The 16,603-nt window shown below is 39.1% G+C and overlaps 1 protein-coding gene across 2 annotated transcripts in view; it reads right to left on the reverse strand.

The window, feature by feature from the left end:
- The window catches only part of API5 (apoptosis inhibitor 5), a 26,068-nt gene extending 14,054 nt beyond the window's left edge, over nt 1-12,014 (reverse strand). For both annotated transcript variants that reach the window (XM_039226775.1, XM_039226774.1), the window contains exons 1-5: nt 11,621-12,014; nt 4,117-4,278; nt 2,899-2,992; nt 2,341-2,406; nt 1,078-1,229 (exon numbers count right to left, since the gene is read on the reverse strand). In XM_039226775.1, the coding sequence (XP_039082706.1) occupies nt 1,078-1,229; nt 2,341-2,406; nt 2,899-2,992; nt 4,117-4,278; nt 11,621-11,689 (543 nt within the window). In that variant the 5' untranslated portion in view covers nt 11,690-12,014. The remainder of the gene's footprint in view (nt 1-1,077; nt 1,230-2,340; nt 2,407-2,898; nt 2,993-4,116; nt 4,279-11,620) is intronic.
- Between the last annotated feature and the right edge of the window lie 4,589 nt (nt 12,015-16,603).

The following is a 16,603-nucleotide window of genomic DNA, read 5'->3' on the forward strand; positions in this document are numbered from 1 at the left end:
ACAGTTTTAAGTTTGAGCCCTACATTGGGTGTAGATTACTTAAAAAAATAAAATCTTTAAAAGTAAATAAAAGCAGGGGTGCCAGGGTGGCTCAGTTAGTTAAGTGCCGACTTTGGCCCAGGTCATGACCTCACAGTCCATGGGTTCGAGCCCCACATCCAGCTCTGTGCTGACAGCTCAGAGCCTGGAGCCTATTTCAGATTCTGTGTGTGTGTCTCTCTCTCTGCCCCTCCCCAGCTTGTGCTCTGTCTCTAAACAAACGTTTAAAAAAAATTATTTTAAATACATAAAAAGTAGCTCATTCACATTAATATGGCAACTGTATACAGAATATGAGGCCATGCAAGTCTCAAGGCTCCATATGAGCCAGTCTAAGCCTTTCTGTTCACTGACTGAAGAAATGAGCAATCCTAACATACTCCACAAGACTACTAGCCAGAGGATACATTGAAATTCCCAGCTGGAGAGCTGCTCCTTTCGCTCACATTAAAGAAATCTCATCAGTGAGCAAGGGAGTGGTACTGTTAGAGAAAATTTTGAATTTTCCTCAACATATATATAAAAATAACGATCTCCAAATTTTGGCACTTTATGAGTGAAAAGTTAGCTGTGACACATCTTGTCAACTTAGCATCTCTAACTATGCTAGATGCTGGCAGCACAAATAAGCATGGTCTCCTGAGCTCATGGAGTAAGATGAAAAAACAGGCACTTCAATGTGTTTCATTTTCATTTTGAAATGATCCAGAATACTACAGGAGAATACCCTAAAATGGGGGAGACGGGTAGAAATTAGGTAAAATTTCCTGAAGGAAATGATTTGTACAGAGTGCTGAAGAATGTATAAATTTTGAGGATAACCCCACAAAAGATTTAAATGTGATCGCATCCCTTAAATATGCCAATTCATTATTATTGGTGACCAACGTGCAAAATACAACAGAAGAAAAGCTGGATATTCTTTGGTGGTTCTAATGGAACTTTTATACAAAAGCTACATACACTAATGAATATTACTAATTTCAAATACGTTCTTTTACTTTACAGAAGTCCTGTTAAATGATGACTGAAGCTTACCTTTTTGGATTCAGTTAGTATAAGTTCCTCTACTTCCTTTGTTAAGACCTCATCTGGTAAAGTCTTAAGTTTTGTAGAAAGGAATTTGATTGCTCGTTCTCTAACAATGTCCTCTCCCTGAAGTATTTGGCTAAACAAGCCACCTAACGTCCCTGCAAAAAAAATAGTTGTGTGTAGCAAGTCAATTCTATATTGTAATGAAGTTTCTCCATTTAACTCATTTAACCACATTTCTTTTCTAGTGAGTTAACAAGCATCCTGAATATCACTGATTCTGGCTAAATTAGTCTGAAATTTCTATAGCCCCAACCATAACAGTAATCATATGCTTTGTTCATGGATTCAGAATTAGTTTAAGAATAACTTTCTTTGGGGCGCTTGGGTGGCTCAGTCAGTTAAGCATCTGACTTCAGGTCAGGTCATGATCTCACGGTTCAGGGGTTTGAGCCCCACGTTGTGCTCTGTGCTGCCAGTTAGCTCAGAGCCTGGAGCCTGTTTCAGATTCTGTATCTCCCTCTCTCTCTGACCCTCCCCTGCTCACACTGTCTCTCTCCCTCTCTCTCTCTCAGAAATAAATAAACATTAAAAAAAAAAAAAAAAAAAAAATAACTTTCTTTTTTCGGGGTGCCTGGGTGGCTTAGTTGGTTGAGCATCCAACTTTGGCTTAGGTTTGTGGGTTCGAGCCCCATGTCACGTTCTGTGCTGACAGCCTGGAGCCTGGACCCTGTTTCAGAGTCTGTGTCTCCTTCTCTCTCTGCAACCTCCCCCACTCGTGCTCTCTCTCTCTCTGTGTCAAAAACAAACATTAGAAAAAAAAGAACGACTTTCTTTTTTTAAATCATTATTCATAATAAACCCAGGTATTTTGGAGAATTTCTTTAATGTGGCAAAGGGAGTTTTCAAACAACTTTTTAAAGTTTACTTATTAATTTTTGAGAGAGAGAATCTCAAGCAGGCTCTGCGCTGTCAATGAAGAGCCCAATGTGAGGCTTGAACCTACAAACTATGAAATCATTATGTGACTAAGCCACCCAGGTGCCCCTCCAACAAAATTCTAATGGAAAAGTTTGATCTGTTATTGCAATTACTTCTGTTGGTTTTTCATGTCACAAATATCTTGCGCTAAGCAGCTTTTTAAAAGAACACTCAGAACTTTTATGAAACAGATCTCTGGATGAATCTGACTTTATCCTTAATAAGGAACACCAAGCTCCCCAACTTTTTAACACATCAAGCACAATTTATTACAAGAGGTGGGCTTACCTTTTGCATCCATCTTAAATATACTTAACAGGGCATTGTTCACTAAATTAAATTCCGCAGAATCATCTGGATAGAAAAAAAGTAGTACAATGTACAAAAGGAATAAAAAATATCATTTGCTTCATTTTCAAACCTACGATTCAACAGCTTCTCACAGATTACACTAAGAGACCTGTAACTAAGCATTCTTCTCAACTACCAAGAAAATACATCTTCCCTATTGAAAGCCTGACCTGCCATACCAGGAAGACTCTTATGTTAAGATGGTACAATTAAAAAACTACAGGAAACTGGGGCAAAAAATCATGATGCATCAAAATTCCCAAAAGATTCCAGTCACTATGTCTTTATGAACAGAATTAAAAACAAAACAAAACAATACTAGGAATTAGATAATCACAATCCAATAAGCTTCAAACTACTGAATGAAAAAAAGAATTTAATTTCTATCAAAAGTAGCACCTTTGGCCAAAAAGGGAAACAATAAAGCTAAAACCAGAGTCACTATTTCAAAGAGAAGTTACATTTAGATAAAAGGTTAATACTACAATTCCTTACCTGTCTGCAGAAGTTGGGTTAGTATATCTGCCACTCTGGGAAGATTTTCTCCTGTGGCAAACTGAGGCAGCTCTTTAATTGCTTGCCGTCGAATCTGAATACGATTTTAAACAAAAAATTAACCAAATACTATCAATGAAAACAACCCCAAACTTGAAAGAAAACTAAAATCAGAGAGAAACCACAATTAGGGGCATATGAATCACCAAAATATAAAATATGAGGCTTCTCTCAGTTTTAGAAATAATTTGCTCCAATGTAATATTCAAGCTTCACAGAATCACTAAAACAAAATGTGGTGAAAAGGGACGTTAGGTACAATTAACTGACTGGAGAAGACAGATTTGAGATCATAAACAACAGTTTATATACTGATTACATGTAACTGTTGCATTTTTATCACCTTTGGGCATATAGTGCAGAACCTGGAGAGGCAATGCCATATCCAGTAACTCTTACATTAAAATTTCCCTATTGACTACTTAATACAACATTTGTGAATATATACTGTGCACTTAATTCCAAATATGTGGTCTTGGCTTATTTATTTTATTATTTTAAAAAATTGTACTATTATTATTGGAATATTTTAAAAAAAAAAAAAACGGAGGAGTTATATGCAGCAAATTGTGTATGGAATGTTGGCAATTCACTAACCGCATCTGAAAAGCCAGGAGATAATAGTTAAAAGTTCTTAAGAATCTCTGTCAGCAGCCAGAAATGCTGATGGTTAATTCTGTTCCAAGGAAAAACTATTTTTTCTTATTTTAGTAATCACATGTAAGTATACACAGACCATTTTTCTGTTATGCACCATATTTAGGGATTTTGAAACTATACGATCTAACCCTGAATATTTTAAATATCTAAGCAAGTATAAATTGATTAAAAATATTAGTCTAATTTCATGTGCACAACATATAACAATCTATGAAAAAATGTGAGCCACAACCCATTTTTAACAGTGGATAACAGATAAGCAAAACAAAATATTTTGAGTCTATGCATTTTTCACAGTTGAAAGGTGGTGAAAGAGAGAAAACATTTTCTCAAACATAGATTTAAGCTTCAGCATGGTGTCACACCAAACCACACTGCAGTACTTCCCTGTGCATTGATACCACGGCTACTTCAATTACATTAGCTACACACAGAAGTGTCTGAAAATGTCAAGTGAAACACGTGAAGCTCATTGAAAAGCATCAATCATAAACTTACTGATACGTCTTCATCCTCACAGAGGTCTAACTGTGCATTGATAGCAGAGTCAGCCAATTCAGGAAAATGCTTAAAGAATTTTGGAATAAATTGAGCTGCTAATCTCTTTTCCTTTGTACCACCTTTCACACCATCTAGTATCACCTGATAGGCATCTTTATGCTGCAAGAAAGAATAAAGCAGAAAAGAAACACATTTTTTTAAGGATAGGAAACTAAACAAACTTGTTCAAGTCTGCTTTAAATTAGTAAAACTTGGGGCACCTTGGTGGCTCTGTTGGTTAAGCATCTGACTTTGGCTCAGGTCATGATCTCACAGTTTCTGAGTTCAAGTCCCACATCTGGCTCTGTGCTGACGCTTGGAGCCTGGAGCCTACTTTGGATTCTTTGTCTCTCTCTTTCTCTGCTCTTCTGCTCATGCTCTAACTCTCTCTCTCTCAAAAATAAGTAAACCTTAAAAAAATTAAATTAGTAAAATTTTACAAGTGCTAAAAGATAGGGCTGATTTTTACAGTTTCATTGCTTAAATTGGACATCTACTTTCCTAACATCTTCTTCCCTGTCCCTCGCATTATTTGTCAGTTGGGGAAGAGAAAAGGATGACCTGAATTTTAAATGGAAAAAGCAAATACATCTGTTGATGCACCCAACTTCACTCTGATCCTAATCCTGTGACTGTATCATGGTTAAGAGCTATAATGAATATTGTAGAATTCTCAAAGAATTATTACATTTACATAATCATATTTATATATTTTCAATTAGCACCTTGGTGAATATGGAGAGAATACAATCTTGAAAATTAAGCAATAACAGAAAGGTTAGGAAGCTTTTTTTTCTTAGCCTCATATTTTTACAATATGAAAATAATAATTCATTCTAGGTAGACAATTTTGGATTAAGACAAATTCTAATGCCACATATTTAACTTTTTATTACAATGATACATTCAAAGCTCATTTGTTTCCTTATTAAAAAACAAAAAAAAAAACAAAAAACTTCAGAAGTTCTCTCCCTCAGATACCCATCATTGAAGAGTCGACAAGGACCCAATCCCCCTAACACGCTTGCCTTCAAACCAAGCGTTTGACACTGTCATTAAATGACAGTGAACAAGCTGGCAAATAAGAGTAATAAATACTGAGAGTCTAGATACATCTTATGATTGGACATACGGGTAAAACTTCTAATTACTGCACAACAGTAAACATTAGAATAATGATACCTAATGTGCATACAGCATAGTGTTTACTCTGTTCACAGCAGTACTTGAAGTGTTTTAGATACCTCATGCCTTCAAAAGGAAAACAACCAATAAACATCCAATAAACTTTAGTTTTATAGTAATTATGGACAATATTATGTTAAGTAAAAAAAAAAAAAAAAAGCAAAATACAAAGTTATTTAGGTACAGTACAATCCCAAGGACTTTTTTTTTGTTTTTACTATCAGCAAGTATTCTAGTATCAAGTGTATGGTCACAATTATTAGATCTTTTAAAGGTATGGATTTTAATATATTCTACAAAAATACTCGATAACTTTAAAAGTTCATATACTGCCAACCTATCTAAAAAACATAAATTCTAAAACAAAATTCCATCAAGTAATTGACAAATTTTAATATCGTAAACATAACACCAACTCCTGAATAAGAAAAATTTCTCTGAATTAGGTTAGTTTCCTCATAAAGTGCAGGAACAAAATCAGCCTTCAGGAGTTAGTACTTTAAAGTATATTACATACTTTTTATTGCAAAGGTTTGAAAAATTACAGCTAACTTTTCTACCACTTCACATTCCTGTGGTTTCCCTCATGTCTTCTAGACAGACTCCATAAAATCAAGGTTTTAAATAGTTCTGACATCCTTACTTTTTACAGGGTATCACTGTCCTATTTCCTTTAACTCTAACAAAGCTTTACTTTTAAAGGCTTTTGTGGGAACACCTTACATTGTCTGAAATTAAATGAAGAAACCCTACTTCAAACAATTCATTCTCTTGTCAAGAGAAAAAAAAGAAACATCTGGTAGAATAAAAAGGAATCATTAGCGACATGTAGTGAAAGCTTACCAGGGACTGAATGATGCTTTGTGTACATGCCTCACAGTAATCCCAGGAGTAAGGTGTTACCACTATCCTTATTTTTCAGATGAGAACACCAAGGCTCAGTAAGTACAATAATTTGTCCAGAGCTTCATAGCTAGCCAGGTAGCAGATCCAGACCTGAACACAGTTCTGATAGAGTCTAAAGTCAAGATCTGTGCCTAATACGAAGCTTCTTTAAGTTCTGAGATCTTAATTAACAAAGGAAGACACAAAGAAAGCTTGCCAGATTTAGGACCATTAAAGGCAAAATTTGAGTCCTAGGCTCCATATAGGCATGTAAACAGAGATATAGCATCCCAAACACAGCAAGGCCTTTGGAAAGTTAAAACATTTTAACATATTCACACTAGAAATCAAATCTACCACTGGTAGGCATCAGTTTCATCAAATAATTTCTATAAACGTTACTAGCAGACTTCAAACTCATTACACTCTGTAGATAATGCAAAATAAAATGTTCTACTGCTAGCTCTTTGTTTTCTAACTGTAGCATGGGGACAAGGCTTTAAAGAATCTCCCTAGTTATTGCTTCTGGTTTTCTTTTTTTTTTTAATGTGTATTTATTTTTGAGAGAAAGAGACACAGAGTATGAACAGGAAAAGGGCAGAGAGAGAGGGAGATACAGAATCTGAAGCAGGTTCCAGGCTCTGAGCTGTAAGCACAGAGCCTGACACGGGGCTCGAACTCACAAACTGTGATCATGACCTGAGCTGCAGTTGGACACTTAACCAACTGAGCCACCCAGGTACCCCACTTCTGGTTTTCAAATTAGGAAACAAAATAGAAGTGACATTTTCAGTGATCACAGTGATTTAGTGACAGGTAGATTGTAGCCACAATAAAGTACTCCAAGTACTACACACCACAGCTTATTTTTTCTCTTCCGACACAACTGTATAGTTCAGCTAGATAGATAAATATGTGATACTTACAAGAAGTTTTAATTGTAAATATTTTGAGTGCATTTCTAAAACTGTTTTGTGTATGCTTTCAATATCTAATTTAAAAAAGCAAACTAAAATTTTTTCAAGTAAAAAGTCAGCTACAGTTAGATCCATATTCAGCAGATACCTTCTAAAATAAAAAAAATCTGTGAGAGTGATTGTCAAAACACAACCAATATATATAAAGGATCAGGGACGTGCCAGTAAAGCCATGTTTGTTTGACACCAGGATGCAGCTTCTAAGTAATAAAGAATTATTTTAGAGAAGGATGTAGTTTCAACAAACATATTTCTCAAGTATGACATAAAAAGAAAATGAATACGCTAAGCTATATTAATTCTCTCTCAATTAATAAATGTAGTTTGTAATACTAAATTAACACTTTCTTATTGAAGTATAGTTGACATATAGATGTTCAACAGTTCTACATCACTCGATGCTCACGACAATAAGTGTAGTCACCATCCAACGTTATTACAATGTTACTGACAATTTTAATACTTTTTACAGATTTTTGAGGGAATATGAACTCCGTCTGTGATTTTTAGCTTAATCATAGGAAAAAAGGCACCAAAAGAGTGCTATTTCATGAAATATAAGTCAATCAAACTTACACTTTTCCACTCTGAAAAGCCAGGGTACTCCGTGTAACAGAACAAAGGAGAAATCAGGGTTCAGGCATTGTATTGATCTTAGCTCAGCCTAACTGCCCCAGTCGCGTCACAGATATTTGGTATTTTTTTTAACTTTAAAATGTTTTTGACTACGTAATACAAAGCTAAGTATATACATAGTAATATATATAGCTATACAGTATATATATATAGCTAAGTATATATAAAGTAATAAGTATACTATATTTAAAAAATAAGTAAATTCAGAAAAATTAGAAACAAATGTAAAATACTAATGGACAACAGCTTCCTCTGTTATGGCCAGAGCACAGTGAAAAGGGGGTTAGGGAGGTAAAGGAACACTGGGCAGAGCAAGGAGACCTGAAGGAGTAGTGGAGGCAGAGTTGGCGGAAGGGGAGCTGAAGAGCAGGTGGAAAAAAGGAGGGAAAGGTTTTGAGGTGTTGAATTTATTACTTGAAGTTTGCTTATTAGAAAACACACGCTCATGGTTCAAATACATGATGTGTGAGTGTATAAAGTTCTCATCTTCATTCACAAGAGATAATCCTTGTAAACAGGTTTTTGTTTCATGTATGAATACACACATACAATAATTACATTTATATATGATTATAGGACATATTATATTAGTTGTATAATTATTAACTTTACTAATATAATTATGTAGTTATAATATATACAGTAAATTGTATCTGTTCTTGCTTTTAATGTATTTCTTCAACTTTAAAGAAAAAATGTCTACTGAAGTGGAAGGTACAGTGCAAGGAGAAAAACAAAAAAATAAGACAATTTAACCCTTAACCTTAAGACTTTATAATTTAGTAAGGAAATAAGAAAGCCCTCACATGAAATAAAATACAAACATGAAGTACAATAAATGAATACACAGTGCCAAGGAGGTTCATCAAGAGAAAAGTCTAATCTGTTAGAGGAAAATTAGATGAAAACCTTGGAGAACTTGTGTTTTTATTCAGAGAGCATGACTCTCAAAGGCGTACCGCCAGGGAGAAGACAGCACTCCCCTGGGCAGCAGCAAGAGCAGCTGTGGTGCTCAGCTCTTCGACAAAGGATGAAATCTAACGTAAATGTCAGAAGAAAGTTCTAGACTAAAAACTCAAATATAGCCTCAGAAATGTCCGGATAGGTACCTGCCAGGAAACTTAACCCTTGACCGTAAACCTCCTAAGATAACATGCAAGTCAGGCTTTGCTACACTAAAAACGTATAGACTTTCCCTCCTTAAAGAACAGCCAGTGGGGTTCCTTCCATTAAGTTGGTACTTGCTTTTAGTTAAAATTCACATGCAGGATGATGAAACCCACTATCTTTTTTTGGTGAGAAGTTTTAGGAATTTTCTCTAACAGCAAAAGTTATTACACCATACAGCAGACTTAGTAGCCATTATGGTTTAGTCCAGTTTCAGTCCTCCCAGAATTCACTACTTGAGGCTGAGAAAATCACTACCCTAAATTATGCGCAGGGCTTTTTGTCTCCAACAGTTGCCTGACAGCTGTCACTACGGTGTCACGAAGGTACTGCTTTCTCATTGTGCTAAGGAATCCTGCTGAAATTGTAGCACCTGGCACAGCGTTTGGTAGTGGTAGGCACTGAGAAAATGTACTGAATGAATGAGACTGTGGGCCCTCAGTACAGTCTGCGTGGAAAAAAAAACCCCTCTTCTGTTTTTCACAAACTCCTGTCTCCTAACCCCTCTTCCTAAATTAAAAGCAGATTTTTGCCTTGAGAAAGACATTTTTGACCTCTTGAGGGAGAACTCTCAATGTTACCTGGTATTAAGACTGAAGATGACATGAGGGGTGTCTGGGTGGCTCAGCTGAGCCGGTTAAGGGTCTGACTCTTGATTTCAGTTCAGGTCACAATCTCAGGGTTCGTGGGATCAAGCCACGTGTCTGGTGATCAATCCTGTGCTGTGAGCACAGAGCCTGCTTGGGATCCCCTCCCCCCCCCCGCCCCTTCCCCACACATGTGCACGCACGCTCTTTCCAAATATATATATTTTTAAGAGATTAAAAATGACATTAAGAGAAAAATGTGAGCAACTCTCAGTGATTCATAGTGAATATATAAATTCCAGTTTGGCTCTGTTTGCCCTAACATTCATTCTCTGAGAAGGTGGCCGTCAACCGTTTTTGCTATCCAGCAAAGAATAAGGGTGGGGGAATGGGAGTGGACTGTGTATATAGTTTCCAAGTTTCCCTAAAAAATTCCTGATACACCTCTTTGGGAGAGCAGCATCTACAAACTGACAATCACTGTTGTAGGCTTTACCCCATCTCCTCCGCTGATCTGCAACACACTCAATTTTGGGTAGAAAGGTTTGCTATCATCTCCCTCAACTCAGTCACAATGAATGAGAATATCTTCACTACCACATCTTTCTAGGAACAACAACAAAATCAAAATATGACTGATCATAGTTTTCCCAATCTTGTCTTAATGGGTAGAAAATGTCTCCTTCAGTACTGACCCACTCTATATTAGTCTACAACAGACTGTTAGTATTTCTCACTGACGATGTCAAAATTCCCTACTGAAATGGAAATATGTACTGAAGGAAAACGAACTAATACTTCAAACTGGTAAATTTGCAATTCTAGATTAAGTTTAAATAAGGCCCTGACCTCACAATTTTATTGTTTAGCTCAAAAAAAGATTTGCCTGAATTACCTACGTGCAGAAAAAGGGGGCTGGGAGGGGCAGTGCCACGGCCTTGATAACGTTAGCAGACTCTATAGGATCTTCCACTTCTTACTCCACGGGATGCGTAAACAGATGAAAGGCATTAAGTTCTAAGTACTGAAAAGATACGCGTAGAATTTCTAACAACAATGACCAAGATTACCCCCGAGAGAGCCTGGTTCTTTCCCTAAGAACATACACACATGCGCTCCTCCCCCCGCCCCCCAACTTCTTAAGTTTAATGTACTCCAGTACGTGAAAACTCACAAAGAAGCCTGCATAGACCATTCAACACGGCGGAAACTGTGTGTCTTCGGGCAAACACCGCGGAGGGCTCTTGCCAGACAACTCTATTTAAAGCTGCACTCTTCCCCGCCCCTGCCCACTGCCACTGCACGGTTGTTATATTTTCTGCACTACACTTTTCATGGAGGGGGGGTATCTTTCTTATTTATCAGTAGTCTCCCTCACTAAAGGTACATTCCGGAGAGCACCAGTAACTATGCCTTGTGCCTCTAGCGCCCGGCACAGCACCTGGCGCTCAAAAATGAACTGAATAAATGAAATCGTTAAGTCCTGGTTAAAATCTGGGCAAAACGGCCCCTCTTCTTTTTTTCACAAACTTCTGTCAGTCTGCTAAGCACTCTTTCTAAATTAATAGCAAGTTATTTTCTCTCTCTCTCTATTTTTTTTTTTTTATTTTTTGCCTCTAGAAACACATTCCTGACCTCTTAAGAACTCTCCACCTAATCTTCCGGCGAGCTGAGGTCCACCGCAAAGACAAGACTTAAGAGCAATCTGCACCGCAAGGCTCGGGGCGAGAATTAACCGGGAGGGGCGGGAGGGGGGAGGGAGGGAGGTTGCTGGCGAGGTGAGTTAGGAAACGCCACGGTGAGAAAAGACTGGTCAAGATTCCTCCAGAGGAGGAATCTGGAATCGGAACCCGCGCTCTCCGCGGCCAAGCGGGAGTTTACATTCCCCGTGGGGCCCACTCCGACCAAAACAGCCGGGGCGGCTGGGAGCCCGCGGGAGGGCGAAGCAGCAGCCCCCGCCCGGAGCGGGGAGCGCTTTCGAGAGGCCGCGGAGCGCCGGGCCCTGCAGGCCGCTCGGGGACTTACCTGCCCAACTTGCTCCGTAGCGTCGGCTAGGATGCCATAGTTGCGATAAAGCTCTTCTACGGTCGGCATGGTGAGCGACAAGCCCAGGGCCCGCTCCTGCTGTCGTCGTCGTCGCCGGCGCCACCGCCACCTCTGAAGTTCTTCAAGCCCGCGACCCGCACTCTTACGCCTCCAGCTGCCGCCAGTGCCGCCGCCAGTCACCGCGCTCAGGGCGGCTCCGCCCCCAACGTTTACGTAAAGACCTGTGCGTCGGGAGCGGCCTTCATTGAGCGCCAAGGCACGGTCTGCGGTTCTAGCGCCCTCTAACGCTTGGCGGTGCAAAAAGCGGCAACGATGATGAAATGAGCTCAGGCTCCTTTGAAGGATTGTGCCTGGCGAGGAGCTCTCGGTGGGGAGTAGAGGAAAACACAAAGGTGCGTTTCTGTTCTTAAATGATCTCCCATCATCCATAAACTTGCTCTTAAAAGGAGAAAAACAGAATGAAGGATGGGAGAGCTTCAGGGCTGAAACATGAAGCTGTAATAGTACATTGCAAAGCCAGATCAATTTGTTTAGAATATACACAGCCAATGGTTACAAAACATTCCCTGGCTTTTACTCCTCCTCACATTAAGAATTTCGAAAAGGAGGGGAAAAGGAAGGGGGCCTGCGCCTGAGTAGCTCAGCTCAGGTCGTGATCTCACGGTTCCTAAGTAGGGAGCCCCACATACGGCTCCATCAGCAGCAGCGCAGAGCCTGCTTTTGATCCTCAGTCCCTCTCTCTCTCTCTGCCTCTACCCCACTCATGCTCTCTTTCTCAAAAATGAATAACATTTTTTAAAAAAGATTAGGGAGTAAAGGAGAGGAATCGGTGAAGTTTTGTTTTGTTTCTGAGAGAGGTGTACTTAGCAACGTGAGTAGCTTAGGGAAGTTGTTACCTCCTTCCCTGAGGCCTGGGTTCATTCGCAGAAGCCTGAGACGTAGTGCTGTAGTTGGGAGACAGAAAAGAGTGGTGCCTGACGCAGGCCTAAAAAAGTTTGAGTTTCCTGTGGCAGCAAAGTGCAGGTGTCCATGCTGCACCCTATGCACACTCCCAGATTTTGCTGGAGGAAGGGGGTTGGATGATACCCTTGTACCAGCTGTGGGCCATGCAACCAAGCAACAGAGAAAGAGAGAGAGAGAGAGAGAGAGAGAGAGAATGAATAGATCCATTCAAAGTCCTCCAGTCTGCAGCCTGAGGGTGAGAAAGCCCCATGACAAGAGTCAATGACAGCAGAAAGTAGGTGGTGATTAAGAACAACTTAGCACCTCATGGGGGTCCCGCACAGTGGCCCATGTGAAAGACCTGGTCTCCACCAGGCCAGAGAATGTCTGGAGTACTGAACAATTCAAGACCTTCCTCATGTACTAATTTCTCTCCTCTTCTTACTCCCCCTTATCCTGGAGGGCTCAGAAACCACCTTACCTCAGTCAGGGACGAGAAGCAGAAGGGCAAAATAGGAAGGAGGCCCCATCTGGGGCAGAGATCTGACTCTAAATCAGACTTGGAGTTTGGGTTCACATGTCGGGGCAGACATTTTAATTTCTGAACTGAGGACTATCTTTTAGCTAAGAGTGAGCAGAAAAGTCATGGGTCTGCAAGAATTTCTTTCTAGGGCCAGAGATTACTCCACCTGAATAAATTTTGAAGAGATAATGGAAGATGACAACAAAAGTGTATTTTGATGACATCCCTCAAGTGTTGGGTAGATGTGTAAAAGTAGAGAAAGGGATCAGGGCAGGAAGTGAGCCTATGTGTGTTCATGTTTTGCTTTGACTTCGTGCTTTAATTCATTACAATTAGAGTATGCTAATATATGCATGATATGTATTTCTATGTCTCTATAGATTTTTGCGTATCTAATATTTTAAACATAAATTGGGGCGTCTGGGTGGCTCAGTTGGTCAAGTGCCTGACTTTGGCTCAGGTCATGATCTCACAGTCCTTGAGTTCTAGCCCTGCGTAGGGATCTATGCTATCAGCTCAGAGCCTGGAGCCTGCTTTAGATTCTGTGGCTCCCCCACTCTCTCTGTTCTTCCCCTGATCTTTCTCTCCCTCTCTCTCTCAAAAATAAATAAACATTTAAAAATTTAAACATAAATTAAAAACAAAGAAAAAGATTCAGTCAGTGGTTCTCTGCCTTAAATATAGCTAATCATATAAGTTCCTTCCAACCTAAAATCTTATCTAACTTTACAGGCAGTTTTATTCAGCATGATGTCCTCTTCCCAGTGCCGCCAATTTGTAAAACACGGTCATCAGGCTTGTGAACTCTTCTTGGCTTTCTTATTCCTCTCTGACTCTCACTTTTGGAGAATGCTTTAAGTCATTTTGTATTTTTCCCTATTTCCATCTAGTCCCCTAAGCTAAGGCCTGGGATTGGCCCTAATGAAGAAAATGTTGATGATAATGGTGGTGGTGGTGATAATAATAGAAGTCATTCTAATAATAGCCCATATATACCGAGCAATGACAAAATTCTAAGCACTTTACATGAACTGGGAAAAGTATGAACTAGGAAGCAGTTTTATCATCTCCATTTACACAGGGGCAAACTGAGACACTGAGATGTGAACTAAGTCACCCAATGTCCCTTAAGCTGGTGAATGTCTGAGTTGGGCTTTGGGTCTTGGTGGCCGAATTCCAAAGCCCATGCTCTTTACAATGAAAGTATATTGCGGCTCATCCCCAAATACTCCCCCTCCACCACCCCACTGTATTCAACCAATCAGAAGTCTCAACTCTACACCTGAACTCTGTCACAGGTTTATCTCTTTCTCACCATTTTTTAAAAAAAGGTTTATTTATTTTGAGAGAGAAAGAGCTTGTGAAGGGGGGCAGAGAGAGAGAGGGAGACATAGAATCCCAAGGAGGCTCTGTGCTGTCAGGACTGTGAGATCATGATCTGAGCCTAAACCAAGGCCAGACACTTAACCTGCTGAGCCACCCAGGCGCCCTCTCACTCTTCCTTCTGCCCCAGTTCAGGCCTCGTCACCTCACATTCAGGTGATGGTCACAGCTTCCTAGAAAATGTCCTTGTCTCCAGTATCAGTTGACTCTGCTTACTGGGTATCTTTTCATAATTTTAGGTTTTGTCCTTTAATTAAACAAAGTAATAAAAGAATAGGGTACTGTCATAATACATTCAAGTCCTACAAAAGTATTTCACATGAAAACTGGAAGCTCCTCTTTACAGCTCTCTTCTCCAGAGAAAATTATGGCTGCCAGTATGCTTTATATTCTTATAGACCTTTATATATAATACATAGTTCCAAATGTATATATACATTTACAATATGTGTGTGTATATATATATATATATATATATATACACACACAGAGACATATACTTATGTTTGTTCTGTGCCTTGTTTTGTTCTGTAGATCTTTCCAGGATGGTAGTGCCTAGTATTGACATACCATAGTCTATTTATCTATTTCTTTTGGGGCACCTAGGCTGTTTCCCAGTTTTTGTTACTATAAATTCTTATGTGGTGATTTTTATTTCTTTCTTTATGCTTTTCTATCATTTCCAGCTTTTCTAAAATGAGTTTTGTAATTATACATATATCGTGTCTCTTTTCCATTGGATCTGTAAATGGGTTCAGAGGTCATTTTGTTGAACTCTCTCTCTTCTTACAAAGTCCCAGAAAAGAGAATTGAATTGGCTCAGCTTAAGTTCCATATCTGCTTTGGTCCGATTTGTTAAGACCAAAAATGCAAAATCATACAAAGGAAACACAATTTCCAGCGGCCCTTATGTACAGACGGAGGAGGTTGGGATTTTTCCCAGAGAAGGGAGCGGTGAGGAGGGTCCCGATCTCCTTTTGAGGGAATGGCAATGGTGTCCTCTACCAATGGGAATGCTCAAAGGCCATCTGGATTCCATTCTATCAAGCTGAGACCTTGAATAGAGGTTGTGATTTTTTGGCTTACTGTTCTGCAGGTATTTATTGTACACCTCTTATGAGCCAGGTACTGTTTTACAATGCAACCAAGTCAAGCAGGCAGGAAGCTTACATTCTGGTAGAGGGGGAGAAATGACAAAATACATAAATAAAATGTATTTGGTTTACAATGAAGCAATAACATCAATATATAGTACAACCAGCCAAGGAAAGGTTTTCATAGGCTGACACTGCGGTGTGTGACTGATGACACAGTCTGAAATGAGGCTTACAGGGACGTGAAGAGACCTGGACAGTTGTCTGATTTAACACTTTGCCCGGAAGTTTGCGATGAGCGTCTGTTTCCTTTCATTCTTCATCTGTAACACTCGATTCTTTCCAGCCTGTATTGTAGTTGTTTGCATACACTGCCACAAGATAATAAAACTTGGAACTATTTATTATTGGGCAGTAAATGTTAAATAAATGAAGGAATGGGCTAAGGAATAAACAAATGAATTCTAACTTTTCTGACCAGTTTATTATAGTACAGCAAGTGCACCTATAAATTTCTTGGCAGTAGGAATTTTTTTACTTTGTTTTTATTTCCATTATTTTATTTTATTTTTAGGAAAACCATTCCCTCTTTCTGCTTACCTACCCCTTCCCTTAGCTACCTACCTACCAATCAGCACATTTGCTCTAGTAAGATGTGACATTTCCAGTGCTGTGACTACCTTTGAATCTCCTTATTCTGTAATTTTGAGATGGGGTTTAATTCTCTATTAAATATATGTTGAAAGGCTTAAAGAACCACCCCCCTCCCCTGCTATTACTTTATATGCCTTGTACTTTGGATCTGTCTGAGAGCCTACATTCTGAGAGCTTTTATTTTAATCCAATTTGTCTTCCAAGGTGGTCTTTTTAATTCTAGCAGAAAAAGAAAAGATCATGGTTCCTTTGAAATATCAGAGAAAGATTAGAGTCTAGCGAGGTCTTAATTGAACTCATGATGATAATAATAGCAAATATCCATTGAGTGTTTACTGTGTGCTTAATAGCATGTGGGCTACAGTA

The sequence above is a fragment of the Hyaena hyaena genome, unplaced genomic scaffold, assembly GCF_003009895.1.
Source record: "Hyaena hyaena isolate Hyena2069 unplaced genomic scaffold, ASM300989v1 scaffold_23, whole genome shotgun sequence".
NCBI lineage: Eukaryota > Metazoa > Chordata > Mammalia > Carnivora > Hyaenidae > Hyaena > Hyaena hyaena.